This window comes from Zootoca vivipara, chromosome 3 (genome assembly GCF_963506605.1).
Source record: "Zootoca vivipara chromosome 3, rZooViv1.1, whole genome shotgun sequence".
NCBI lineage: Eukaryota > Metazoa > Chordata > Lepidosauria > Squamata > Lacertidae > Zootoca > Zootoca vivipara.
Window position 1 is genome coordinate 96,570,164 of NC_083278.1, and position 27,893 is coordinate 96,598,056.

The 27,893-nt window shown below is 39.6% G+C and overlaps 1 protein-coding gene across 4 annotated transcripts in view; it reads right to left on the reverse strand.

Annotated features, from left to right (window-relative positions):
- Positions 1-834: 834 nt before the first annotated feature.
- The window catches only part of SYT14 (synaptotagmin 14), a 71,721-nt gene continuing 44,662 nt past the window's right edge, over positions 835-27,893 (reverse strand). For all 4 annotated transcript variants that reach the window (XM_060273030.1, XM_060273031.1, XM_035111255.2 and 1 more), the window contains 4 exons: positions 16,966-17,234; positions 14,826-15,275; positions 10,246-10,435; positions 835-6,057 (listed from right to left, as the gene is read on the reverse strand). In XM_060273030.1, the coding sequence (XP_060129013.1) occupies positions 5,744-6,057; positions 10,246-10,435; positions 14,826-15,275; positions 16,966-17,234 (1,223 nt within the window). In that variant the 3' untranslated portion in view covers positions 835-5,743. The remainder of the gene's footprint in view (positions 6,058-10,245; positions 10,436-14,825; positions 15,276-16,965; positions 17,235-27,893) is intronic.

Here is a 27,893-nt window from a genome sequence, read left to right on the forward strand (position 1 = left end):
GCATCATGGTAGAAAAGGGTCCTAGCATTACACCCAGTCTCCAGCCACCACGTTTTGTTTTTTAATTGCTATTTGATTTTAATGAGAGTCTGGTGGCCATGGAGGTGGTCTCATGCCAGAGCTTTTCACGCAGCTCATTTCCCAAGGGTTCCCATAGTAAGGGAGGCTAAATAAATACATAAATCACCACAGTATCAAATTAATCCACACCTAGAATTTCTGTCTGTGGTTCAAAACCCTCTTGCAATTAATAAGAGTTCTGTACTTGGTTTAAAATAGCAGCAGGCCAAAAGATAAGCAGTGATGCCAGCGTCAAACAGAGAAATTATCTTAATGCAACAGGTCCCAGCCCAGTTCTAGTCATAAGCAACTAGGTGTACACAACATCCATAGTCCTGAAGGGATATACATGTTCCCAAACCCATCAAATACTCCTCCTTTCTCTATGTCCAGCAGCAGCAGGTAGGGCAGAAGATGCAGCAGTGAACCTGCTGCTTCTCACCTTCCCGGTCCTGGTAAGTGCCTTACAGACTTTGAACAGAGCAATTTGCCAAAAAGAGAATCTATAATTAATCTCTCTTTTCATGAGGACAGATATTCTATAACTGCTATTTGAATGAGGTGTTCCTCAAATGATTCCCTTTCTTTTTAGCTTTACAGTAGACAAATTCCAAGCTGCTAAAGGATGAACAGGATATTAAAATCAAGACAGGGGATTTTAATAAAAGCTCATCCATGTTAAAAGGGGTACTATACTTTACACATCATTCACATAGCATCTGTGGTTGCCTAATGTCACTTGCCTTTAGTGGCATCATCTATTCGTTTATTTAAAAAAACTAATATCCTGTCCAGGTTTTCTTTTTGTAAAACACCCAAGATGGCTGAGCATAACAAAAATGAAAAACCATCACTATTTAAAACAATGTAAGAGAATCCAAACATGAACAGTGAGTCAATCTACTACACTAAAAGAACCAGGCACCACACTATTCCCAACCTCACATAGGATGCAATCTCTGTTCTCCAAAAATCAAGAGCAAAAACAAAAGCCCTAATGAGTTTGATCACATGAGGCTGATTCCCACTTCTGAGTCAAACCTCTGGCCTGCCTATCCCAGTACTTCAGTGGCATTCAAGGTTTTGGACAAGAGACCTTCACCAAAGTTGCTACCAGAGTTCCTTTCAACTGCATATACCACTGATCCTGCCATAAAAGCCATAGTCCTCACATAAAAGGCTTGCTGGCATTCAGCAATAATCCACAGATTAGCAAGAAAGCAGTTGGAACAGTTGGAAACGATACAGAGAATATGCCAAGTCAGAGTTTGAAAAGCATGACGGCCCCTTTGCCAACAGCATTCAAGCAAGAATATTTCCAAGACACCCAAAATGAGTACATTAAAATGCCTCGCTCTCAAGCAGTGCAGAGCCCTGCTAATCTCTGGGTGATCTGCTAGACAGGAACTTGCAGCAACACAGTCCCCTTGTGAGAGTCCACAACACCACAAGGCCCTTTCCCTAAACATACAAATCAAGATATAATTTCCACTCAAAGAAAAAGAGGGTTGTAGCTAATTACGTTCTACTCAGGGTAGACCCATTACATTAATGAAAGTAAGTTAGCCATGTCTATTAACTTCAGTGGGTCAGTTCTGAGTAGGACTAGACTGGGATACAACCCACAGTACTTTCAAGTGAAAAATTGCAATGTTTGGGTTAAAAAAATGGGGGCAATCCATATGATCTTTTGGGTGCAGCTGCTGGTACAAAGTTGCATGTGTTTGGCAGGCTCTCCTGCCCCAGATAATATTTTGTATTTATATCCTGTTGTTAGGGCAGACCAGCCTTCGCCAACCTGCTGCCCTCCAGGAATTTTGGACTACAGCTCTTATCATTGCTAGCCAGCACAAAACATCTGTAAAGTATCAGGCTGGTGAAGGCTGGATCAGACCATGTAGATACTTCCCACACTAAAGTCAGGTAGCATGGGAAATGCCCCTGTGATCTAGTACAACGTGGGAACTAGCTTTAGAGAAGCAGTGTTATGGCAGCAACTACACTGAGAAGGCTATACATCTGTTGGCCCTAGCTCACACTATATTTTGGTATCATGGTGGTGGAAAAGCTAACCACATCCTGCTTTCCTAAGCATGTTACTCCACCATATAGGAATAAAGTGTTAACTCACCTATTTTGTTGTGTGTACACAACTGGAAACTGCACATACACTGTCTTTTAAAACTTGTACCTGTGTTACTACATGTACATGCCATTTCCAATTTGTGTACACATTATGCAGTTATTGCATGTGACAGTTTACACAGACTTTATATGATTTCCCCCGACATCAAAATGCTATGCACTTAGGACAATTCTTGCACTAAAAGGAGTCACTGAACATATTAATAACCCTACAGCACCATTTATGCAAATTGTTCTACTATGGAGATATGACCCCACTCAGTTGAAAATGACATTAATCTGTTGCCTTGAGTTAGTTGGAGAAGGGCTGTGTGTGGAATCTAGTAACTAATACAGTAATGATAATCCCAAAAAACAAAAACAAAATCACTGAAAGGAGTGTTCTATTGATAGGATCTTATGTTAAACGTGACTTGCTGAATTCCCTTTAGGTCTTTCTAAATACATACCTAAATAAGTTTGTTGTTTTTAAAAAGTTGTCTTATGGTACAAAAGTTGAATTTTCAGTTAATACCTGTACAATAATCCTGTAGAAAGATGGAAGAAGATTTGAATGTTTCTTACCCATCAAATGCTTTATGTGTACAAGGTAATATCCAAACAAGGCAACCAATGTGAAAATTAGGGCAAAGGTGTTAATATGACAGATTGTTGTACAAAAAAACCCAACAATGTTCTTAAAAAAATAACTCTGCTCACTTCTATCTTGCCTTTTAGCAGAATTACTCAATAGCTGTATCTATACTGTACTTTAAAGAGCAAAGAATATGCAGAGGTACAATCCTGATTAGACAACTTTCTGAATTAGGAATCTCTTAGGTCATAATCACCAACCAAGTAATACATTTTTAAAATTAGGAATATTGTTATGAAGCCACAGTTTATTCATCTGTTCCTTCTCTGTATGAATGCATAATCCAATCTTCAAGGCACTATGACAGTGCAAGTCTTACAGCGCAATCCTAAATATGCTTACTCAGAAGTTTAAATGAGTTCAATAGTAGTTATTTTCTGGCAAGCCTTCTTGGAACTGGAGGCTTAGATCTATAAGTGTCTCCATTTTAACGAAAAGGTTGTAAAGTGAGGACTTCTGAAACAAAAAATCTTGTAATAAGGCTTGTATAAGGATGCACTGCGAAGTCAGTAAGAAACAAAACTGGAAATATTATACTATACTGAACAACTATTAGCATTATTTATGTTTGCAAAAGTTCCTGAATGGTTTTCTTTTAACAAATTATATTTTGTGTGCCATACTCTTCATGCAACACAGGAAGGAAAATTCATTTGGTAAATCTTTAAATCAATCAAGACTTAAATCATTCAGTTCAGCATCACATTACAGTTACAAATTTAAGTGGTGAAACATGAAAGGCACTGAATAACAATTTCAAGACAACAGCTGGGAATTTTTAAGGAGGTTCTTAAGAATTTTGAGACTGGGAACATTGCACATATTTCATATGATGCACTTGTATCCATTCATGCAAGAACTGGATCTCAAACTTAGCGGCATTCAAAAATATTGTGAAGAAAACAGAGTGATAAATATGCAATTTCTCAATCAGCTCACTCTAAATAAATAAAGGAAACATGAATCTTTTTTCACAGACTCACCTCATCCAGAAATCTTAACTGAATCTGGCACTTACTTAGGAATTCATGAGCTCTGACAACACTTGCAACAGATAGATTCCATCCTCAGATATGCATAATAGAAGTTCTAGGTGCTTATTTAAACTGTACTAATTTTTAATCATGATGCCAACCTCATCCTCAAGGAAAGCTTCAGTATCACACAGTATCCCTGAAATTTACCAGTAGTTGAAACAGAAAGTGGTGAAACAATTTATTGCAAGAACTTTAAAACTAGCAGACTCTAGTCATACTTTCCTTTGTGCTTCACATCTCATAATGCATGTAGGTGCCGTTCAAAGATTTATATTACGATTAACACATTGCTGAGGTTAAATAAATTGACAGATGTCATACAGGTTTATTTCCCTTATTTATTATCTAAGATTACCGAAGTCCTTATTCCCAGCTGTATTAATCCTTAGATTTTACCACTTTTGAATTTTCAAAGGTTTGTAATACAAGGTTCATATAAAGACCAACTGATTTAATGACAAAGAAATTTTACTAAAGTTATTAGCTGTAGTCCTGCACTCTGCTACCTAAACAAAAATACCACTGGTATCATCAGTGAGACTGGCCAGAAACTGCATACATGATCATAGCTGCCAAGTTATCCCTTTTTTTAAGGGATTTTCCATTATGCTGAATAGGCTTCCTCGCGAGAAAAGGGAAAACTTGGCAGCTATGTACATGATTTCAACCATGCTCTACTTCTGGGGGGAAATAGGATGACTTTAGTTGTGTCCTGGTGCTTCTGTTCATGCAGTGAAACTTTTTTTTAAACTCGATCTCCATACTGTGAAAATTCCTGTCAGTTTCAAAGCATGGAGGGCTGCTATTTGAGAAACACATGTCTAAAGCTCCCTTAGGCACATTGAATTAGTTGTGCAGCTCTTTAGATCCTATGTTTTCAACCTGTCTAAATAGGCCTGTGAGGGATCCATAAAAAAAAAAATCACTGCATGACATAAAGTGGAGATTATTCCTGAGGTGGACTCAAAGACAATTTGATCAATGCCAAAAATATTGAGACCTGATTTGACAGATCCTAGGAAACAACATGCAAGAGGATCCTGCATGGTAAATTGGCACAATAGTTCAAGAGAGCAGAAAGATTTTTGAGAGAGGCTTCCCTTCCCATGGTGTATACACACACATCTTTCTTTTCTCTCGCTGCTGCCACCGGTCAAACAAGTCTGTAAGTTCCTGAAACAACACAAAAAGGTGTTTGCCAGGGACGAATTGTGATGGGTTTATTATGCACACCATTAACAGTGATTCATCATTCTAACAACTTCCGCTCTTGGGAGCGAATAGGGAGTTACAACCCCCAGCCTAAAGCAGGCACCACAGAGGAGCTGTTTGTGTATCTGATAAAACATGCAGGAGTGCTCTTGCATGTTGTTCTTCAAAATTAAACTCCGTTAAGGAAATGCTAAGTTCCTAAGGGGGTGGGGAAGCAATGTTCCAACTACTGTGTGCCAAAATCCTAATTTTTGTGTTCCACTATTTAACTACTCCCCCAGCTCTCTAAATCTGCTTCTCGACAAGTCATATATAACACAGCATAGCACCTCTAAGAAAACAAACACAACCAGAGAATTTTGTAATAGTAGATGACTTACACAAAATATCTATTAGTTAAATGGAAAACTGAGATGTGAACAAAAACAATCCTGAAAGTGTCAAAATAAGGAATTGCTCTTTCTTCTGCGTCCAGTGCATGTCACCTGAACTCAGGTGATGTTAACTGAAGATGTGAAAGTAAATTCTGCTCCACGGCATTTTGTGCATCTGTAAAAGTGGAATGTTGAATTGTAACTTCTGCAACACTTCTCTTGGTTGCACCTGCGGGGCAGCCTCGTGGAATCCTGACATTACGTGGAGCCGCAACTACTCATTAAGATTCTAACAACGAGTGCCACCTACATACTTGCTGTCCTTTGGATTCCTTCATCTCAGTCCAGTGATTTAGTTCCTCTTCGCCAGAACTGTTCAAACCTAAAGAAATCCAGCCTATCATTTCCTTTCGTTTCATGCTGCGTTTATTATACACAGACAATATGAGTGTAACGTCAGAAAGCTGAAACAGTGCCACCTGGAAAATAAAGGTCTCTTTGTAGACTGGATTCGGTTGCCCTCTTCGGATAGATGTCTTGCATTTGGACATCTCTTGGCCCATAGAATTCAGCAACGTCAGCTTAACAAACGTATCTACAAAATAAACAATGTCATGCATAAGATGCTTTAGACAAAGGATTTCTCCTACGAAAATACACCAGACTATCTTTAAGGTTATGGCGTATACCATGTTGAAATTTGAGTAGTTGACTAAACTTAAGCCATGTTTAAAAAAGGAAGTAAACATTGAAGTTCAACTTTTACTTAATTGCATTATCCTTACATAACAAGTTTACTTAAAGGTATACCTCATAATCCTTCTATCCATTCACCCCCTGCTCACTTGCATAAAGCAGACATGTGTAGCATTAACACTCAGCAAGCTACAACTGGCCACAACACTGTAAAGCATTTCAGAGTTTTCAGATAATGTAAACAGGTGGATAAAAAGAGAAATGAAATAAAGAAATAATTTACAAGTAAAAATATATGTATGAGATGGAGTGCAGTGGTGACATCATGGGCGCTCAGATTGAAATGTTTACTGGGGGGAAATTCTCTGCATGGATGTGGTTCAAGGGTTGTCAGTTTTTTCTTTGATTTGTGAATATTTACAATGCCAAAAAACAAAATGCATCGACGAGCTGATGTTTACTCATCTGAGTAAAGCTCTTCATGCCTAATTTTTACTATTCAATGTATTGTTTTGTTACATTATTTGGGCACAGTTGCTTTATAGTGCTTTTAAGAAGTACTATGCTAGAACAATAGCTCAGATATTCAGGCCACGATCCAAAATCCTATCTGCACAGGGGGAAATATTCCAATGTTGATAGAAGAGAACGGGAAAGCATCTATCTGTACACCAGAGCTACTGAATCGTGGACATGAATTCATTAATACATTTGACACCAAAAACTATCAGTTTCATTATAGTGTTTTCCACTTTGTCTGGGAAAATACACTCACGGCCACTGAATGCAGCATGCTGCATCCATATCTGTATTTCATGGTATTTAGAAACAGACAGTTTTTGTGTCTTCTTTTTTGGCTTACCTATTAAATTAGACTTCACATTTTAATTTTCAGATCTTTGAAATACCATCATCCAGTCAGAGATTTGGTCTATCTCCATTATAAGAGTGAAATAGTTAATTAAGGTAAATTGTCATAAACAAACATGGTGGCGAGTGGTGGAGAGCTTTGCTGCTGGCAACTTTCTTTTGCATGAAAAAGACAACATCCAATTAGTCTCTACAGGAACTCACCTCGTATTATATAAACCTGTCCACCTATCAAGTGTTTTAGACAACAGAACAGTCCGTCTGACAACAGGGGGTGGAAAGCAGTAAAAGAAATAATGACCAGATGTCAATAGTTGGGTGAGAGAGGATCAAAGGTTAAAGTTTAAGAGGAAACACTATTCACCAGAGTGGAAGAAAATGAAACCTTAACAAATCAGTTTAGAGAGAGGGACCAAACAAAAGGATTGGCAGGTACAATTTAATGAAATGAATTCTGTAAGGTCACTGTGTAATCTTTAACAGGGAAAAAAATTACACCGTTTCAAGTAATGGGATATTTTAGTATTAATTTATATTGTGTTTCTAACACAGAACATACAGATTCATGCAAAAGATTATGCTACAAAACTACAGAAATAATAGTGTCACCTTTATCGGACCATCCTCTTTTTCATGCAAACTCCAGCTTTTTGAGTAAGGGTCAGTTCAATGACCTCAAACTAGTGGAGCCTCATTTGAGGTCAATGGGATTACAAAAGGGTAAGCGGTCACTGAATTGAATCCTGTATATATTACAAACAACAAGGTGAAAGCTAATTGGATTAAACGTTAGTTTGATCAATACACTGGTTGTTGTGGTGTGTGTTTTTTTTAAAAAAACACCACAACACTATTCTGTACATTTAATGCTACTTTACACCATCATTCATCTGAGATAAATTATTACACCAAAGTGCAAAATCTTGTGATCACAGACCATCTAAAGCTTAATGGCTGCTTAAACGCACCCATAAAGCTCTCCTGTAAGCATAGGCTTTCTACTCAAACTACAGTGTCTGGGAAGCCTGAGTGAAGAGCACAGCGGAGATTAATGCCTAGATCTGTTCCCAACACTGCAATGAACAGACAGTAAAATTTGGTGTGTGCATCACAACACCTGCATGTGCAAGGAGATTCTGGATCAGGGCACGGGATTCCTCAACTCATGACTGTGATATGGGTCCATTTCAAACAAAATGGAAGGAGATATAGGGCAGAACATGTATAACTTTTTTCTTGTCTTGGATCTTCAAGGCTGTTTAAAAGATTTTTTTTAAAAAAAAACAATGCTTGCAGCAACCCAAACGGATAGATAGAAGTGTATACAATTATGAATGGCATGGAAGAAGTGGATAGAGAAAAGTCCCCCCCCCCTCTCATAACACTAGAACTCAAGGACATTAAGCTGAATGCTGGAAGATTCAGGACAGATAAAAGAAAGTATTTCTTCACACAGCACATAGTTAAACTATGGAACTCACTCCCCCAACAGCAGAGATAGCCACCAACCTAGATGTAGCTTTAAAAGAGGATTAGACAAATTCATGGAGGAGAGGGCAATTGATAGCTATTAGCCACAACAACTATCTCCATGGTTAGATGCAGTAATACTTCTGAATACCAGTTGCTGGAAACAGCAGGAGGGGAGATTGCTGTTGCACTCAGGTCCTGCTTGCAGGCTTCCAACAGACATCTGGCTGGCCACTGTGCGAACAGGATGATGGACTAGATGGGCTATTGGCCTGATCCAGCAGGCTCTTCTTAGGTTCTTACAACTTAACATCTTGGTAGCAATGGTTGTTGAGTATCGTACCTAGTTTGTCTTTTCTCCTCCCAAGGTTCCGACTACCACTGTGGTTTTCTACTGCTTACTTTTTTCTTGACTGATTTATATATGATATGTGTGGCTCCCAGGGGCTAAATTTGGGTGCTAGCACAATGTACATCTGATTCCTGGGCCCACTTGCACATTCTGGTCCCGACAAGTGAACAAAAGGAACTCAATTATGCCCAGGTCAAACACATTCCTAGCCCCATCTGAGGCTATGGGGTGGAGAAGTCTACTGGGGCCAGGAAAGGAAGAATTCACAGTGGAAGAACAGAGCCTTGACAGTCTTGTGATAACTAGGCTGGTAGGTGGGTGCCAGGCTGCTGCAGGGAAAATATGTGGAAGTTCCATGACATCCTTTTCATCTATTGTTGGCGGCATGCCAGGGCACAGGAGAGGTTTAGATCGTGTGGATCCAATGTCTCTTTCATTCTTCCCTGACATGCCCCCCTTTCCTTACCAACACAGCAGAAGCACTGGTAGCAGAAGAGACTTCCAGTTACAGAAGTGCCCTATAGGGGTAGATCTCCTCTGCCTGCAGATCTCCCTCTCCATCCATGGAGTGGGAGGTCTGCAATTTCTTAGGATTACACCCTTATTTGCCCAGTTTATCCATAAAGGCAAGCCAAACCATGGCTCAGCATGACTGTTCAAGTGCACAGGTACTCACAGTAAAAATCACAGCCACTTTGCTCCTTTCTTGTCTTGCTACTGCTGTCCAACCCAATGCTACCTCAAGATTTGGCTCAGCATTATGTCTGAACTCTGGTTTGTTGTTTGAGTACCCCATACAAACAAGAAGCAGGAAGCAAGAACAAGCCACAAGTCTTCCTATCTGTCTATCTCTAGAGTCTTCCTATCTGTCTATCTCTAGAGTGTGCAACATTTCTTCATATCTGGTATCAGGAATAAATATAATATAAATCATATTATACTATGAGAATATAAAATCTAAATTATACATGTCGGTATCAGTTAAACTCTCACACACTGATAAACTCTTACAAGAGGATCCTTAACCGCAGTAGCATCAACACATTTACATAAACATTCATTGGCATTCACTTTTAAAATACATTATAACTTTTTATATTGGCTCTGTGATGTGAGGCATTAATAGTTTAGCAATTAATCATTATGATAAAGGCAATTTATTAGTCAGCCAGTCATGAAAAATTAAAAGGATCTTGTCAAATCACAACTAATATTTTGAATTTTAGATTTCTGCCATTTCCCCAATGACTGGAAATATAAAACATGAAACAGATTAACTGATGATTGCAGTATTTCAGTTTGACTGGATAAAGCTAAATGATAGGATTGAAGTCCCCACCAGTGAAATCCCCCCAAGTGCAGAAGTATTAGGATAAAAAAAAATATTCCACTCACTGGGTGGTCTGTTTGCTGCCAGGTTTTTGAAGTGGCTGCCTTTTATCACTTCTGCTGCTAGTCTTCCAGTTGTGGCATTATAAAGCAGTCCAATGAGGATTTCTGGAGCTGAGCCATGTGCCAGAGACTGACAGGAGGAGGTACTTTCACTGCAGGACATTTCTGACATGCTCATTTGGGAGTCGCAGCCCTAGAAGCAAAAGCAAAGCGTTTGCAAGCATTTTAAGCAGCCAAGATACTGAAGAACCCATTCCCAGTATTTATATTTCCCTAGATTTTGACTCTACAGTAACTTGATCTTAACAGTGCTTGACAGCTTAATGAAAATAAAAAATGGGGGTGTGGATCTGAAAGAACAATACATATAAGAGTGAAATATAACCCTCCTCAAAATATAAAGAAGGCCACTTTCTATGCCAACAGAACCAGTATCACAAATAGGAATAATAAGTTCTCAAAGTGCTGGAAAATGCTCAGTTTTCCTCTTTGAACAGAGCTGCATGTGATAAACTATGGGTCAGGAGGGAAAATTCATGCACAGAAAGGTTTTCACTACCCTCTTGGTCTAAGAATGAATTCCCATGCTCAACGCCTGCAGAGACACACAGTGTCCCTGCACCATTCATACAACATTAAACCAAGGACCAGCCCTGATCACCTTCTACCAGAGAGATCAATTCCAGGAACCTCTATCTTTCTATAACAGCTGTAGGAGAATGCAGCAAGGCGAGATTCCAGGGGCCCCCAATGTTCAGAACAAAGCTGAGGCAAAATATCAAGCTGTGAAATTCGATGCTCAATTCACCCACCCCAGAAAACAATTAAATCTCATCACATACATTCTAAGCCAGGATTACATTACCATCCCAACCCAAAGAACTGGAATTACCTTGCCTTAAGTCAGAATCGCAGTATGATAAATCTGGTTGCTGGAAATCAAAAGGTATGCTTCTGCAGGTTTCCCATAACTGCAGGCAATGGTCTATCACTGACACTCAGTGTGGACCATGTTCTTATAAATTAGGAATCTTTTCCAGAAAGCAGTTGCAAGCACGTGTTTGCTGCTATGAAGCACATTCTACTCAAAATGATTGCCCTGTATTTGCCTTTGTTTGGGACAGTAAATAATGTAGTGGAGTTAGCGGAGTCTGTAACCTGAAACGTCTGTAACCTGAAGCGTCTGTAACCCGAGGTACCACTGTAGCTCAGTCAGATGCAATTGGAAGCCTCGTCCAAATTCACTCCAGTGCAGGGGATTGCTCTGCTCATCTACAATCCTATATCCACTTATCTAGGAGAAAGCCACACAGAACTCATTGGTTCTTACTTCTGCATAGACCATGGGTAGGTAAACTAAGGCCTGGGGGCCGGATCCGGCCCAATCGCCTTCTAAATCTGACCCGCAGATGGTCTGGGAATCAGCATGTTTTAGTAGAATGTGTGCTTTTATTTAAAATGCATATTTGGGTTATTTGTGGGGCATGGGACTTCGTTCATCCCCCCCCAATAATATAGTCCGGCTCCCCACAAGGTCTGAGGGACAGTGGACCTTGCTGAAAAAAGTTTGCTGACCCCAGGCATCGACTCTACAGAATTGCATGAAGTAACTAATCAGAGTTTTAGAATAATTGGTTAAAAGACAACTTCTCAAAGGCCTTTGCTTATAATTTGTTTGTTTTTTCCAATCTCAAGAGGGCAAACTGGTAGATGCATTATTAAAAATCTCCTTCTGTCTTGGGCAAAAAACACTGATTAAAGTAAAATCAAATGAAAAACATAATTCCTTCACTGAGTATAATCAAGAGACTCAAATCTTTAAAAATTATTACATACAGCTGTAATTTATTACTACCGAGTCTATAAAGTTATATCAAATTTCCTTCTGAAAATCATAAATGATATGTGAAATATATGCACAGGCAAATTATTCTAAGAACAAAAGTATCACGCTATTCACAGATCAGCTTTGTTCCCAAACTTAAGCTACTGTGAATAATATACTCTCAAAATGAAATGACAAAACAGAATTTATATGTTTTGGCAAATCAGTGTTCCAACTTCCTCAACAGACATTTGGCAAGGTAGGAATGGCACCCTTGTGCCACTTTTCTCATTTGATGCACAATGCGGTGTCTTTATAAGTTTTCTAATAAAAATTATGCATTACATCTTAGTGGGTAAAAATGAGAAGATAGATTATTTAATTTGTTTGGAATGTGCTGTGACAGAGCATTAAAATTATTGCCTAGATACCCTTTTTATAATCTACATTAGTGTCAAATAGTGTCATATGCAAGGCATCTTTCGCTGACAAACATACTTCACAGCTATGTAAGAATGCAGTCATAAAAACTTTTCAAACATTTGATTAAAGGGTAAGCAGGCACATATCAGTCTATTTCTGGTTTATGCCTCTTTCAAACAATGCTCTTTCATAAATCCATTTCATCATGTTTCTGCATTAATCTGCAAGATTTTTTTAAAACGCACAAATGTCAAATTTAAATAAATATTTTCTGAACATATTTTATCTCTAAATATGCATTTATAAATGTATTTTACCTCAAATACTTTACATATTTTTGAGTGGAAAAACTGCAGCAGAAAATTCAGAGGCGTGCTAAATCTAAAGAACAACTACCGGTAGGTTCCAATCTGCAAAAATAGCTTGGGAGGTGTGGGTCAGCTCAGTTTCTATCAGCATTCACAAAGAGCAACTTCCTCAGGCATCCCCGATAAAGGGATCCCAAGTCAAAAATCACAACCTAACATTAGAGTTACCCTGTTTCTCATATTTTAAGACATACCCATAAAATAAGCCATAGCAGGATTTTTAAGCATTCAAGGAATATAAGCCATACCCCGAAAATAAGACATAGTGATAGGCGCAGTAGCAATGCCAGCTGCGGCAGGAGGAGGAGGAGGAAAAAAATAAGACATCCCTTGAAAATAAGCCATAGTGTGTTTTTTTGAGGAAAAAATAAATATAAGACATGTCTTATAATATGAGAAACACGGTAACTACACATAAGGTCAGTAGTAGCATGACACTGGCATCACTGCTGCTTACCTGGACAGGGGTGGGAAAAGGCCACAGTCCTACCAATGGACCCATGTAGCCCTAACCTCACTGTTGTCCTGCCTTGTCCAGGTAAGCCGCAGAAATGCCAGTCACAGGAGGCCACAACACACACTGCTACTGATTAAGCCCACTAAAAATCATGGTCTTAAATGCTAATTCATGGCTGTGAGTACTCTGAAAGAACAGCCCATTATCAAAATAATGTCAGTCACCTCATGATTTTTTTGGCAAGCTTTATAGAACACACACACGCCCCTCCCAAGAGAATATTGCATGTATGTATGTGCGTGTGTAGATCCACTATTCTTTGAGGAATCCGTTCTATAAAGAAAGCATATGACCTTACTGTAAGCGATAGATAGCCCCATTGTCCTTAAAGTCTTCTGACGGCAGACAGATGTTTCTCGAATATAGCATATGATGCTCCCCTGTCTCATTGCAAATTCAGTTGGGAAGGATTTGGTTGAGTGCTGCCTGCACCTGATGCAGGGTGGTTCACTCCATTTGGCAGAATCCAACCGTACTTCTCACAAGGTGATACAATAAGCACATATCTGAGGAACCCAGAGGAAACTGTGTAGTAAATGCAGGGGAAACTAACTGGAGCTTAGGAAGCTGAATCATTCTGTTTCTTCTCTTTTCACCCCTCTGCCCCCCTACCCGTGTTTGTCTCTAGTACCACCAGCTTCTCAAACCTAGACTTGAGCAACAGTTGTTCGTTGTGGATCTGTTCAGACAAGCCACTTACATTATTTCAGAGAGCTCACACATTCCAACTTAGTAATACTCATCTTGTATTACACAAATGAGAGCCCTGTTGTTTACGTTACATTGTAGGATAAAATGATGTGCACACATTGAGCTGGATTAATTACCTCAGATTTACCATTTCCTGAAAGCACCCCCTCAGATGATAATTATTACAGAAGCAACTATCAGAGATCTCACATTTCTTTCTGTCTTGTTCTCCATTGGAGGAAACCTCCCCGTATTTCTGATAGCATCCTGTTACAGAGGAATCTCGGCTGACACGCAACAGCAAAAGCAATACAGTTCAAAGCACAATTAATAGCATCCATCTTTTAATAAATAATAATAATAATTAACTAATTTACTATTTTCAGGTGGCTTACGCACACACACACACACAGACACAGAGCTCTCAAAGGCCAAGATAAAGAGGTGTGTCTTTAGCATATGACAAAAACTAAATAATGGTAATACTACATGGAGCTTTGCTGGGAGGGAATTCCAAAGTTTTAGGGCTACTACCAGGGCCAGTCCAAGACATTTCAGCTCCTGAGGTGAACTCCAAAATGGATGCTCTTCTTCCCCACCAGAAAAGAAGGGGTGAGCGAATTTCATTAAATAAACCAACTACTCATCGCCCCGCTGTAACGATTTTCCTGCTGTACAGAAGTATATTTCTTTGTGGCACAAATAACTTTTCTAATCAGAATCCTTGGTTGTACACTTTTCTGCATGATTTAATACTCACGGAAATAGGGTACGCTGGCTCCAATGTCACTGGTACCGACATCTTCCCTTGAAGATTTAATTTGGTTAAGTAAAATATCTTTTCTCCCAAAATCCTCTCTCTTTTTACACGGCGTATACTGTACAGTCTAAAGCGCACTGCATAATTCCCAATCATCTCAGACTCAATGTGATTAAATTTAAATGTCTCAGTGAAGACAGGGCATGGACCCCGCTGGATGCTGGTCTTTGCTCTCTGCTTCTTGATAGGAAGAAGAACCAGGTGTACTTGCCATAAACTTCCACTTGTCCTGCTATAATTTGGAATGTCTGTGACAGCTGTCACTGTTATCAGAAGCCTCTGTTCCTGCGAGTCGTAGTCAAAAGTCACATCCAGGGTGCCATACTTAGCTTCTGGTTCAGGATCAAAAGATTTAGGGAGCTGTGATGATGATCCTCGAGCTGACAGATCCTAAATGAAATGGAGCAGAGGTTTTACATACATTCACGCCCATTTAGACATCTATAACTGTATCGAAACACTATGTGATACATTTTGTTAAAAGTGATTTCGCGAGTATGTCTTTACAAAAATTGTTAAAATTAAAATGCTTGTCCTCAGTGACGGAGTATGATGTTTTTATTCCTTTCACACACAAGGTATTTGAATATTCAAGGAAGGACAGCATGCTGTCAGGCAATCAAAGAAAAAAAGAGAGGGCTTCTTTTACAGCTTGTGAAAAGAGCCAATCAGAAGAGAGAAAGGCAAGAATAAAAGGTTTATAGCAATAAGGTGAAAGTGTTTGGGAACAGTTGGGAGAACTGGCTAGGACAATGTTGAAGGAGTCGGGAGGAGTTGAAGAATTAAATGACGATTTAATTCATCAATGGCATAATAAACCATTTTGAAATGTTTGCATAAAAATAAATAAAACAGAAATAAAACATAGAAACAAGTGACAATTTTTGGATTGTGCATCCTGCTACATAGAAGCAGGGGCTGTAGAAATTGTACTTTTAAAGGCACGACTAGGACATGCCGTTCATGACATTATCAATTGTGGGCATGGCATTTTAAAAGTTAAAAGCATGTGCAGGAGGTCTGATCTGGATCAGGATTCTGATACAGGGAATGGGTGGGTAAGCTAACCCTTTCCCCCTACTATAGTCACTTTCAGGATTAGGCCTTCTGCACCTGCTATGTCTACTGGGGGGAAAGAACTTCCATTGGTGATTATTATTATTATTATTATTATTATTATTATTATTATTATAGCTGTTTCAAAACACCTGGTGATTCTTCAGAGTGCCACCTTCCTAATTGCATGCTGTACATTTAAACTATCCAAGCACATTATTAATTATAAGTAAGAATGAGATTCACATGTGTAGCCAAATCTGCTAATAATTTATGGTTGTGGTGGATGACGGTGGTGTTATCTGTGTACCAAACATTAAGATTGCAGTCAAAGAATTCCACTGAAAAGTTAGCAAGCCTAACTATAATAGACTTACATTTATATATTTATTTGTTGCAATTACTTCTTTCCCACCTTTCAGGATACAAACCCTTCCACGGCAGCTTATTAGTGACATAGAATTACTTTTTTAAAGAATGCAATATTTTACTATGAGGATAGTAAAAAGTCATGGCTATTCTTCCCACAGGGCACTTGGTGGAGGAAAGGCTCGGGGCAGAGATGGGGAAGGAGAAGTTAACTTCATGCCCTGAGGTGGTCTTCTGATATGTCAGAATTGGGGAGTATTTTTCACCCCGGGGGCCACGTTTTCTTCAGGGCAAGTTTCCGGGGGCCACATGGAAGTGATGAGTGGGGCCAGAGGGAAAGGTGGTTTTCACCTTTTTACAGTAGGCTAGTTTCTACATACTCTCACACACTCCTTGATCCTCTATCCAGGCAAGCAAAAAAGCATTGCCACATCCTCTCTGATGTAAACTCTAGCAAAGGCTTTGATAGAGGCTGCATCTCAGTTCTCATGCTCAGCAGGAGGAGCTTAAAGAGTTCTCTGCCTGGGTGGTGCATGTATGGGTCAATGGGGAAAGCCATGTTTCAAGGCCTGACTGAACTGTAATGTATTGGAACCAATGCTGCTTCAGTATATCCTGAATAATTTTGGTACAATTGGGAGAATGTGTGGTTTACCTCTGGGCTAAGGACTGCAGTGCTGTCACTGGGTACATCTTCTTCATATCCTTTGTTATGGAAGCTTTCTATTTCATGCCCAGTGCTCCCTTCGCTTGGGCATTTATACGAGCATCTTGGACTGTTGCTACACTGAGAGAATTCACATTTGCTGTCACCAACTTCGGAGGGCGTGCATGAGAGATGCGGGGAACCACTATCATCTTGGTAGGGTGGGGGCTGCAATTCATCAAGAGGAGGTGTTTGTCTCATTCTCTGAATGCAGTTTGCTAGGAATAAATAACAGTTATCATAGGCTTTCATTCTGTAAGAAATGTGGCTGGAAGAGAAAAACATCATTTGTTTAGCATGGTGGTGCTTTACGAGGAATTCAAACATGGTGGCCCTGATCCAAAGAGTTATGTGCTGAGCTTGGTGCATGAAGAAGGGACTGCATCCCTCATCTCTAGGTATGCTCCCTTACCACTCCTGCCCCATGGATCCAGATACTCTTTTGCCCTGCCCTGGTTATCCTGAACTTCCAAAACGACCCATTGTCACCTGCTATCCAACAATGCAGCACCGGGTTGCACAGGGTTGAATTCTACCTCAAATTGCCGCCCGTGCCTTCTCATAAAAAGTACTTCCTAGGTGTGATCTTCTGTCCTTGATAAGATTCTGACAATTCTTGTGGCTTCTTTCCTTGCCTAACTTTCCTAGCTTGATACTTGAATCATAACCCTGAGTCTGTCACTATGAGGCATGTGCTTGCTTGACTGCTATAGTTGAGTTCATCTCCTGGTTCTGAGGTCTAAGAGCTCATCTACAGTTCTGATTCTGTAGTGTATTCAGTCCCAGTCTAGATCCTGCAAAGACAATCAAGAGTGCCAAATGTTGCGGCTACGTTTTCCAAAACATATAGCCAAGTTCTTTTAAATGGATCCTTATTTTAACTTTGCAAGTACTGTAGTATATTTTAAATATTATTAGGGGGCTGCACCATTTAGCTGTTTAAAAGCTTTTTAACTGATCAAAAGGTGCCCCCAATTTATAGGGAAACACATTGTGTTAAATATGAACACATATAAAAAGGGCATATATATGGTCAACAGCGTATTAGAATAGGGTTGCCATATTTTAAAAAGTGAAAGTCCAGCCACAAAAGTTGGCAAAGTTGTTGAGCTTTTTAAAAGAAAATTCGCCCTTCTGGCATGGGTTGCCATACATTCACGGACATTTCAGTGATTTCCACTGTTTCCGATGGCCAAATCCTGGCTATGTCTGGGAAATTCCAGACGTATGGCACCTCTTAGAAGAGGATTCCAGCTTCTTTTTCTATGACACAGGAGGGAATATATCTTCTAAAACTGTGTGTTCTGTGGCACATACATGCCTTGTCTGAAAACAAGAAGGCACTCCCCCCCCCAAAAAAACCCAAGTCTCTTATTCATATGCAACTTTAAAATTGATTAATTACTTATTAAAGGCTGCAATCTTATACCCACTTACCTAGTAATAAGTCCCATTGAAGTCAGTAGGGATTACTTCTGAACAGATATGTATAAGATTGCACTGTAAACCTCAAACAATTTATTAAATAACTTTAAGAAAGAAATAAAGAATGACAGCCCTAATATATTTCAAGACAGTACATAGTCAAGTAGAACCTATGAACACACTGCATTTGCCCCCTCCCCCCAAATAAGACAAAATAGAAACAAATTAGTGTTTTCCATTAGCAAGGATTTATATGAAGTAAAGTTTGAAGTAAAGTGTAAGAGTATATGGGATGCGTCTAAAAGCTGGATAAGATAATGAAGAAAAGAAAGGTGCATTTTGGAGTCAGGAAAGAAGCAGAGAAGTGATTAATGCTACTAAACAATTTAAGTGGGTTGCAAATTTCCTGTAGAAGGAAACAAATGGAATCCATATTAACTGCAACCATTACTGTTTCAGAGGTAAGCTCCATCTTATTCCTTCTTTTTTCCTCTCCTTTGAAATGTTCAACTTTTTCGTTTCAATTCAGTTTGGTCTCTTGCCTTACATGTTACTTACTCACAAAAAACACACCATTTGCTAGTAAAGTTCTTTTGCATTGCGTGTCTTGCAGTCTCCCACAGGTCTTCATCATCTCCACTCTTCTTGTTCTATATTTGGTTTCCCCAAACCATGCCTACACTGTCTGCCTCATTAACATCTGGAAACTGCTGCCTTGTCTCGGAGGTTCAAAATCCCTAGCCAGAGAACTGCTCTACCAAATCTGGTTTTGCACATTAGCTTTGAGCTTCTCATGAGCTCCTTTAAATATTCAAAATAATCAGAAAAGGGCCTATTGTTATCAGTGAGCAACCCAATTCCAGCTTCCTTGTATAGCTTGATAATTTTTTGCAAGTAATGCTTTGTAATCATCATGGCTGGTATCTTTCTCAGCAGCATACTTGCATCTCTCTCTCTCTCTCTCTCTCTCTCTCTCTCTCTCTCTCTCTCTCTCTCTCTCTCTCTCTCTCTCTCTCCTCCCCCCATTCCTCTCTCTCCTGTCATTCCTCCACATGCAGGATTATTCATGTTTATTTTTAAGCTAACCTAAGTTTCCAAAGTTTTCGTGCTTCAGGGGCTTCTCGGCAAATGTTAAAACAATTTAAATAAAACATAAAATGAAATACATGTTTAAAAATTAAAGAAAATCCTTTATTTTGAATGATTAAATACCCACAGAGGTTTCTGCTATGCTACTCCAATGAGCGCAAATGGAATTTTCATGTTTTAATATTTTTGAGCTGGGAAAAGTTCATCTCGCCAAATAACCCTGCACCGTGAAGACAGTATAGAAGATAAATAATAAATATTTAATGAAGACCCGGGGCGCTTTCCCCCCTTCTAAAACAGAAAGATTACACGAGCTTACGCAAACATTGTTATTTTACAATGAAGTGGGTTGTCTCAGCATCCTGCTACAGAGGAATCTCGGCTTATACCACCTGCCTACCAAAATGGAAACAACATATATTAAACATGAAGGGTAACTTGTGCAGCGAGAAAATAAATATACCTTACGAGTAGATTACTGGGTTGTTTGGGAGGAAGACAAATCGTTTTGATTTCATTTCCAAATAAATTGCTACTTTGGACATTCCTAAATTCTGAAAGCAAGCTGAACTCAGGGAATGTGCATTCAAACGCATTATAATGCAGTGAAAATTTACAGTTGCCATTCGCATCCTCCTCTCCCTTGGGTTTTCATCTACTCCCTTGGGTAGATGAAACCCTTTGGTGCTACTAAGGGTGAGAAAGGAGAGGCCCACTTCATCAGCTCAGCTGAGAAATGAACTTCTCTTTGGCTCCTCCTCTCCCTGGACTGTCTCCATTATAGCTGGTCATCGTATGAAAAAATAAATAACTCCAAAAACTAGGGCCCAAGTTGGCTTGTTTCCCTCTTTTCTCCCCAATCCTATTTCCTTTTGCATCACGTTCAGTAGACAATACATTTGCACGCAGGAACTATATATATATATATAAAACTTTGACAGTGGTTAAAAAGTTGCACGTGCTTTATAAATTGTTATTACTGTTGTCAGTAGTGGCAACGATAAAAAAATTTGTTAATCATGCTATGTATGTGTAGTGCTGGGTGACAAAATGGGGGAAAGGAGAAGGCACTTGTGGGTTGCGCCGCTAGATGTGTTGGAAAAACCATGGGGTGATTTCATCAAATCATAGAATTGTAGAGTTGGAAGAAATCCCAAGGGTCATCTGGTCCAACCTCCTGCAATGCAGGAATCTCAGCTAAAGCATGATATCATACCTGAAGGAGCATCTCCACCCCCATCGTTCACTGAGGTCCAGCGCCGAGGGCCTTCTGGCGGTTCCCTCACTGTGAGAAGTGAAGTTACAGGGAACCAGGCAGAGGGCCTTCTCAGTAGTGGCGCCCACCCTGTGGAATGTCCTCCCATCAAAGAAATAGACAGCTATCTGGCGGTTAGAAAAAAATCTGAAGGCAGCCCTGTTTAGGGAAGTTTTAAAATGACTGATGTTTTAATGTATTTTTAATCTTTTGTTGGAAGCTTCCCAGAGTGGCTGGGGAAACCCAGCAAGATGGGCGAGGTATAAATAAACTATTATTATTATTATTATTATTATTATTATTATTATTATTATTATTATTATTAGACCATGGCACCAGGCAGCTTTGATGGGAGCAGGGAGCAGGAAAACAAGCACTAACCCTGAGCTGGCTGGGTCCGGGAGGTATGCTGAATGAAAGCATAACACACACCTATGCTGGGTACCACTGACTATTTGGCTAGCACATACCTGCACTGTGTCCTTTTGGCTGGCCCCTGCCTCCACTAAGTTACTATACTTTGTCACCTTGCCACACAAATGCCACCATGTTTTGGTGAACCATGCTCACATTGGAGCCCAAAAGCAATAAATAGCGCAGCTGGGGGGGGGGAAGGAAGCAAGTTTTGTTTTTCTTGTGCTTAACGAAATAAGCTAAAATTCAGTTTAGAAAATAACACCCCCAAAATCCCATCGAAAAGCGAGAAACTCCTAGAATCTGAACCTATTAAAGAAATGTGTCATAACAAGATTTTCCATCAGTAATCAGCTCTGTACTAGAAAGGAGCAGAAGAAAAAGGCAGGCTGACAGAATGAATGAACAAGGAGGGAAGAAAAAAGGAGCAGGGAGTGGCACTTACATTCACTTGAAGGCAGCTCAGCTGTCTTGCTCAAAAGCTGAAATAAGCATCAATCAGACAACCCAGTTCTAGTTTGCTACCTACACAACCTATTCCCTTTAACTGATTGCTGGGCAGAACAATCCAAAAGGAAAGGAGAATCGAAGGTGAGCAAACCGCCTAATCCAAAGCCCCATAGGGCTTGTGTCAGTATGGCAGAAAGCAGTGGTGTGGGTTCTTCCTCCTTTTCATTGGTTCACTGCTACATTTAAAAAAAATTAAAAACAAAATCCATGCCATTTCTTCCATGCAGCACACCTGCAGTATCTGTTCCCCCTGTTCTAGATTGGAGACCCAGGAGTGCCTAGAATCCCATGATTCTTTTCTCTCTTTCTAAGAAATGTGGGGAGGCTGGAGAAGTAGTGAAATAGGGAGAAGGGAAACTTTCTAGTACCAGCTCTCTTCTCTGTGGCTACCATTTTATTTCCCCGGAATCCCTCCTTGGAACAGCATAATTTAATCATTCTGTGAGAGGCTTCTGTCAAAGCAATATGGCGTCCCTTGACCAGCATTGCCCCTCTCGCCGAAAAGCTACCTAAGAATCATCCTATGGGGGAATAAACTTTCAGCTGAGACTATTTATTTTAATGCAGGCTGGGCGTCTAAGTCAGGGTTTGGGAACCTGTGGACCTCCAGACATTGCTGGACTACAACTCCCATCATCCTGATCTTTGGCCATGCTGGTTGGGGCTGATGGGGGCTGGGAAATCCACAACAACTGGAAGGCCATAGGTTCCTCACTGCTTGTGGATGAAGGAGATGTGGGCAGAGATTTAACCTTCTCCCCATCCTGCAGGAAGACACTTCAGCTCAGAATTGCTCGACCCAAACTGCTTTATCACCACCATGGGAAAAAATACAAGGTCATTATGCCAATTCAAGAACCAGAATGAGTTCCTTCCTAATGGAAAGCTAATCATCAGAAGGCAATCTGACTGTGGGGAGACACAAGTACTGAACAATCTACTCTCAAGTGCTGGTTTTACCACCTTATAGTCAATAGTGTCACAATGGAAGTTGTAAAAGCATATTGCAAAAGAATGCTGATGTATTTACTATTTACAGTTATTAGTTTACACACTAAACATTTTCATGGGCATAAAATGTAACATTTTAGACACCTAATTTGAAATTACTGTTTTATACAGCTTGTTAAACAACCCATTTGAAGGTAGCAGATAAGTAGCTAATTACTAACAAATCTGACAGCTACAGCTGCAAAATGTTTGTATGATAATTCCAAAATTGAAAATGGTTTATTGAAGATCCATTCAGAAGCTAAATGACTTATCTGAAAAAAAACATGATTAAAACATTCCAATGTTTTCTTACAAGGATACAAACCAAGACCACTTTGATTTCTTCTACGCGGAAAAAATCGTTGCATGTTGGGACTGCTTAGTCAATAAAAAGCAAATAAGAAAATAATAATTCTAGCCCTTGATGCCAGCAAAGTAGAACAGGGAAAAATTGTACAGCCAATCTTTTAAAACCATGTATTAACTGGTCACTGTTTTGAAGGTGTGGAAGTTATTTAATAGCAAATAATAAAAAAAAGTGTAGGATTTTAAAACATATAAATAGGGAGATTTGCATTTAACTCCTTCACTTTGGTCCCAATTCAGATTTATGATTTGCACAGCAGAGGGTGGAGGACTGTCATTTGCTTTTCTACGAGTGGGGGCATAGTGGCGGGCAAATGGTTAAGCCCCTTCTCCCAAGCTACACTTTATTTATTTGTTACATTTATATCTGATATTTCCTCCAAGGAGCTCAAGGTGACATACAAAGCTCTCCCGCTACCCATTATTCATTCATTCATTCAAATATTCAGTTAACTCATATCCCACTCTTCCTCCTGAGGTAGACCAAGGTGGCAAAGATGTCAATAGTAGTAGTAGTAGTAGTAGTAGTAAAAGCATTCTTAAAACAGTAAAAAACATTATAGAAACTGTGAAAAGTGTTCTCTCTGCTAGTGATCTGAGAGTTATATCATACCCTCCAACTTCATTCATTCCCCCCCAAAAAAATATCTCGGTCTGAGGGACAGTGGGCTGGGCTCCTGCTGAAAAGGTTTGCTGACCCCTGATCTAGTCTCTGAGCCATTTCATCTCAGCAACACTGTTTTATTTCACGCCCAACCTCCCACGCATGCCCACCTTAAGATTATGGGGAACAAAGAGCTATGCATGCTTCCCATATCTTCATCCAGTGTTTTATCATGGCTGTATGCAACCTGCACATGTCTCATAGACGAAAAAACTTACAGAAGAGAAAACTGGATGGGGATAAGGGAGGAAAGGCCCCATAATACTCCCATGCACTGCCTAGAGGAGAAATGGAGCTTGACTGAGCCCTGTGGGGACTGCTCTGTGAACAGATGCTGCACCTGCACCAGAAAAGAATTATCATTTAGTTTCGTTTTTCATCTCTCTCCGCCACCCAATCAAAACATTAGTAATATGGATTCTGTATGAATTAAGCATGAATTGGCTAGGTACCAGTGGGAGTTTTTCCCTAATGTGAATCACTGTGCTTTGGAGGGGATTTTTTTTACCAAGATCACAGCTGGCGAGGGAAGGTTTTAAACCTTCCCTACCCACTTGGAATGTTATGATCAACAGTTGATAACAATGATATGGAAGGGGGTAAAAATAGGATGGATAAATTAATGGATATGTAGCTAAATAAGATGCATCTGAACTGCCATGGAAACCTGGGTGGGGAACTCTATGCAAATTATTGTATAAGGATGAAAAATATAATCTGTAAATATAAAACTGGAAAAAAACGTTAACCTTTAAAAAAAAAAATCTTCCCTGCCCACATGCTGACCACCAGCTCTCTCTGTGCCCGGTGGTATATGTTTTTAAAAACTCACAATATGGTGGCTAGTAACATTGTAAATATAATATGCAGTTAGGCCATAAGCACATGCAATTGAAATAATCACACATTCTTTTCCTGTTTCCCCATGCTTCCCTTCCTTTTCCTTCCTATCATCATAAGATAGGTTGCATCAGAAGGTAAATAACTTTTTGCAAATCTCATCAGACTTCCACGAATTGAACAGCCACCCCTGCTATAAAGTTCCCTTGCCTGGAGTTATTTTTACTGTATTAAGGTTTCAATAACAGGAATAAAATTATTTCACGGCTCTATGCAAAATCCACTTATCTACTTGCTTAAAATGTTTATCAAAGGACATCGGTAGGGACTGCTGACTGCACCCTACCTTAAAAGTAGTGATTCCTGCAATGCAGGGGGTTGGACTAGATGACCCTTGGTGTATCTTCCAACTCTCCAGCTTTATGATTCTAAAAGAAAATGGTTTGAATATAATGCTCACAGTAAGATTATTTTGTTTCAAGTTTTCATAGTATGTATACCACTGTTATGGTACTTGTCCCACTTCACCAAAGCAGCTGTTTTAAACTGTTATCATAGAAGACTGGTTTGTTTATAGAATTATAAACCAGAATAGAAGTCGCAGCATAATCAAATACTTTCAAATTAACTCCTATTAGAAACAATTGTGGCTGAATAATGTATGACCATGAAATGAAACAAAGATTGGGCTTGCAAAATACTGTATCATGTGTTTCCCCAAGCTGCCTGAATTTCAGTTAAAAACAACGATAAGTAAGCACTCTTGTTTTCTTGTACAAAGTTGCAAAAAAAAAAAGTAGGCAGGGACAGTTTTGCACTATCATTTTGGCCATTCAACAATTCTTGAATGATGAAGTACATGGTTTAACCAGACACCATATTGCAATTTACTTTGAAGTAAGAAATGTGTATTGTAACATAGGGTAATGTTAGAATTTTGATAGGCGATCACAGCTGCAGCAGAATTAGTTTCTATAGCAACCAAGAAGAAATAATGTGGTGAATTGCATTGTAATACACAAAGATGGGTTCCTTGCAAACAGGATTATTTTGCTAAAAGTTTAGCCTCCCCCCCTTTCAAATTAAAACATTTTCTCTAAATAATTATTCTGTTTAATTAGTCTAAAAATGTTGCTTGTTAAATCCTCCTACACCCTTGTGCCTGGACAAATATTACATTGCAATTGCTGTTCCTATAAATAAATTCAAGACATGTCCTTAAAAAAGGGGGGGGGGATTTCTAGTCTAACCTGAAGTATCATTTTCAACAATGTGCGTTGCATCATTCCCTTGGAAAGAAAGGCATATATTAAACATACCTTGGAGTAATTCCTTAGAAACTGCATGATGGACTTGGGAATTAAAACTGAAATGCACCATCTAAAACCTTTGGACACCTGAGATGTATAGAAGCTTTTATCAGCATGTACTCTCTCATGGCTGGCACGTGATTTCACAAATATATTAGTATTCAAGGTACCATGGACTTTTTCAGGACAAGGTTTTTTTATTTAAAAAAATCAGTTCAAACATATCTTTAAAATCTCAAAGGTTAGTGATTTCTACCAGCAAAACAAACCATTGCGTTTTGTTTTAAGCTATTTATGGCAATTAATTACAAGCATATGTCTGAGCCTTTTATGCATTTTGCCCTCATAATGCGACCCATTACTGTGGCACAGTCTATCCCCCAGAGTTCCAAAGTATCTTTGGCGTTGCCATGGATACCAACGACATGCTTTCTCTTGCAACTGCTTTGTGTGTCTTATCAAACACCAGAAAACTGACACAGTAGGAATCTGAGCCATCTATATAGGATGAATTTCTAATCTCTTGGTACTGTTCCTTGAGGTTCCCACCCCCACCCTTAGAAACAAGCTGCACAATACTGTATACACTTGAGTTCTAAATGAAATGAATTCGTAGATTAATTTTCAAGGGGGAAAGGAGTCATTTAACCCAACTGACTGCATTCCAAGAAAAAGAAAAAAAAGTGTCAAAAAAAAAAAGGTTAGGGTTTCAGTTTCTAATGCTTCTGCACTGAGTAGCGATAATATGAGAGTTTCAGAAATAACACTGAAGTTCTCAAGCAAAGAACAGCTTATATTCAGCTTTGGCCCTGAGCTCACGTGGCATTGTGAGACATTTCAAAAATTATTCAGTGGACCAAATTTAGGGACTCTTTTCTTATATTTATAACTATATCCTGCCTTTCTTTTAACTAAAGGGAGCATATTCAAGGTTCCTGGGCAATGAATGGTCAGAGGGAGCTGAATGAGAGGAGGTAGTGTTGGAAGCTGAAGAGGTAACAGGATTTAGTGAGCAGGAAGAGACTGTGGCAGAGAGCAGTGCAGACTCAGAGGCAGGAGAGGAGGGGGGTAGGGTTGGGCGATAACTGATTTTCAACATCACGATATCACCAGTTGAATATCATGATATCTTGATATATCACAATATATATCTACGGTGGCAGAGAGCCTTGCCGGGCCTCCCCCCAGTGGCAGAGGGTCCCGCCATACCTCCCCGCAGTAACAGAGGGTCCTGCCGTACCCCCCCCCCCACAGCAACTGAGGGCCTTGATGAGGCTCCCTGTGGCGGTGGAGGACCTTAAAATGTATACTAGTAGATTTAATAAAAATATTAAATAAACTTCCATATAATATATTTAATATATTTTCAACTAATTTAAGAGTTGTTTAAATGATGTACTCATGTACTAGTCAAATTGCATCTGCTTCCCCACTCAGAGGTCTAAGCGGATTCTATGCATGCATAAGCCCCACTGGGTTCAACTAAACTTACTTCTACTTTCCTGGGAGTAAGCCTCATTGAATTCAGGAGGGCTTGCTTGTGAGTAGACATGCATTTGCTTGCACTGCCTACTGCAAAACACCCAACCTCCCATTTCAGCATAAGGCAGCCAGCTAAATCTTCTGCCCTCCATGTACCCCCAGAATGACCCCCCAAGCCTCATCCCACCAATCTTTCCCTTTTTATCAAAGGGAGGGGGAGGAGTTTGGATTTGATAGCCCGCTTTATCACTACCCAAAGGAGTCTCAAAGCGGCTAACATTCTCCTTTCCCTTCCTCCCCCACAACTAAAACTCTGTGAGGTGAGTGGGCTGAGAGACTTCAGAGAAGTGTGACTAGCCCAAGGTCACCCAGCAGCTGCATGTGGAGGAGCGGAGACACGAACCCAGTTCACCAGATTATGAGTCTACCGCTCTTAACCACTACACCACACTGGCTTGGGAGGACAAGCAAGTAAATTCTTTAAATAAAGAAATAAAACCTTCCCTTTTGATATGGAGTGAAAATGTTT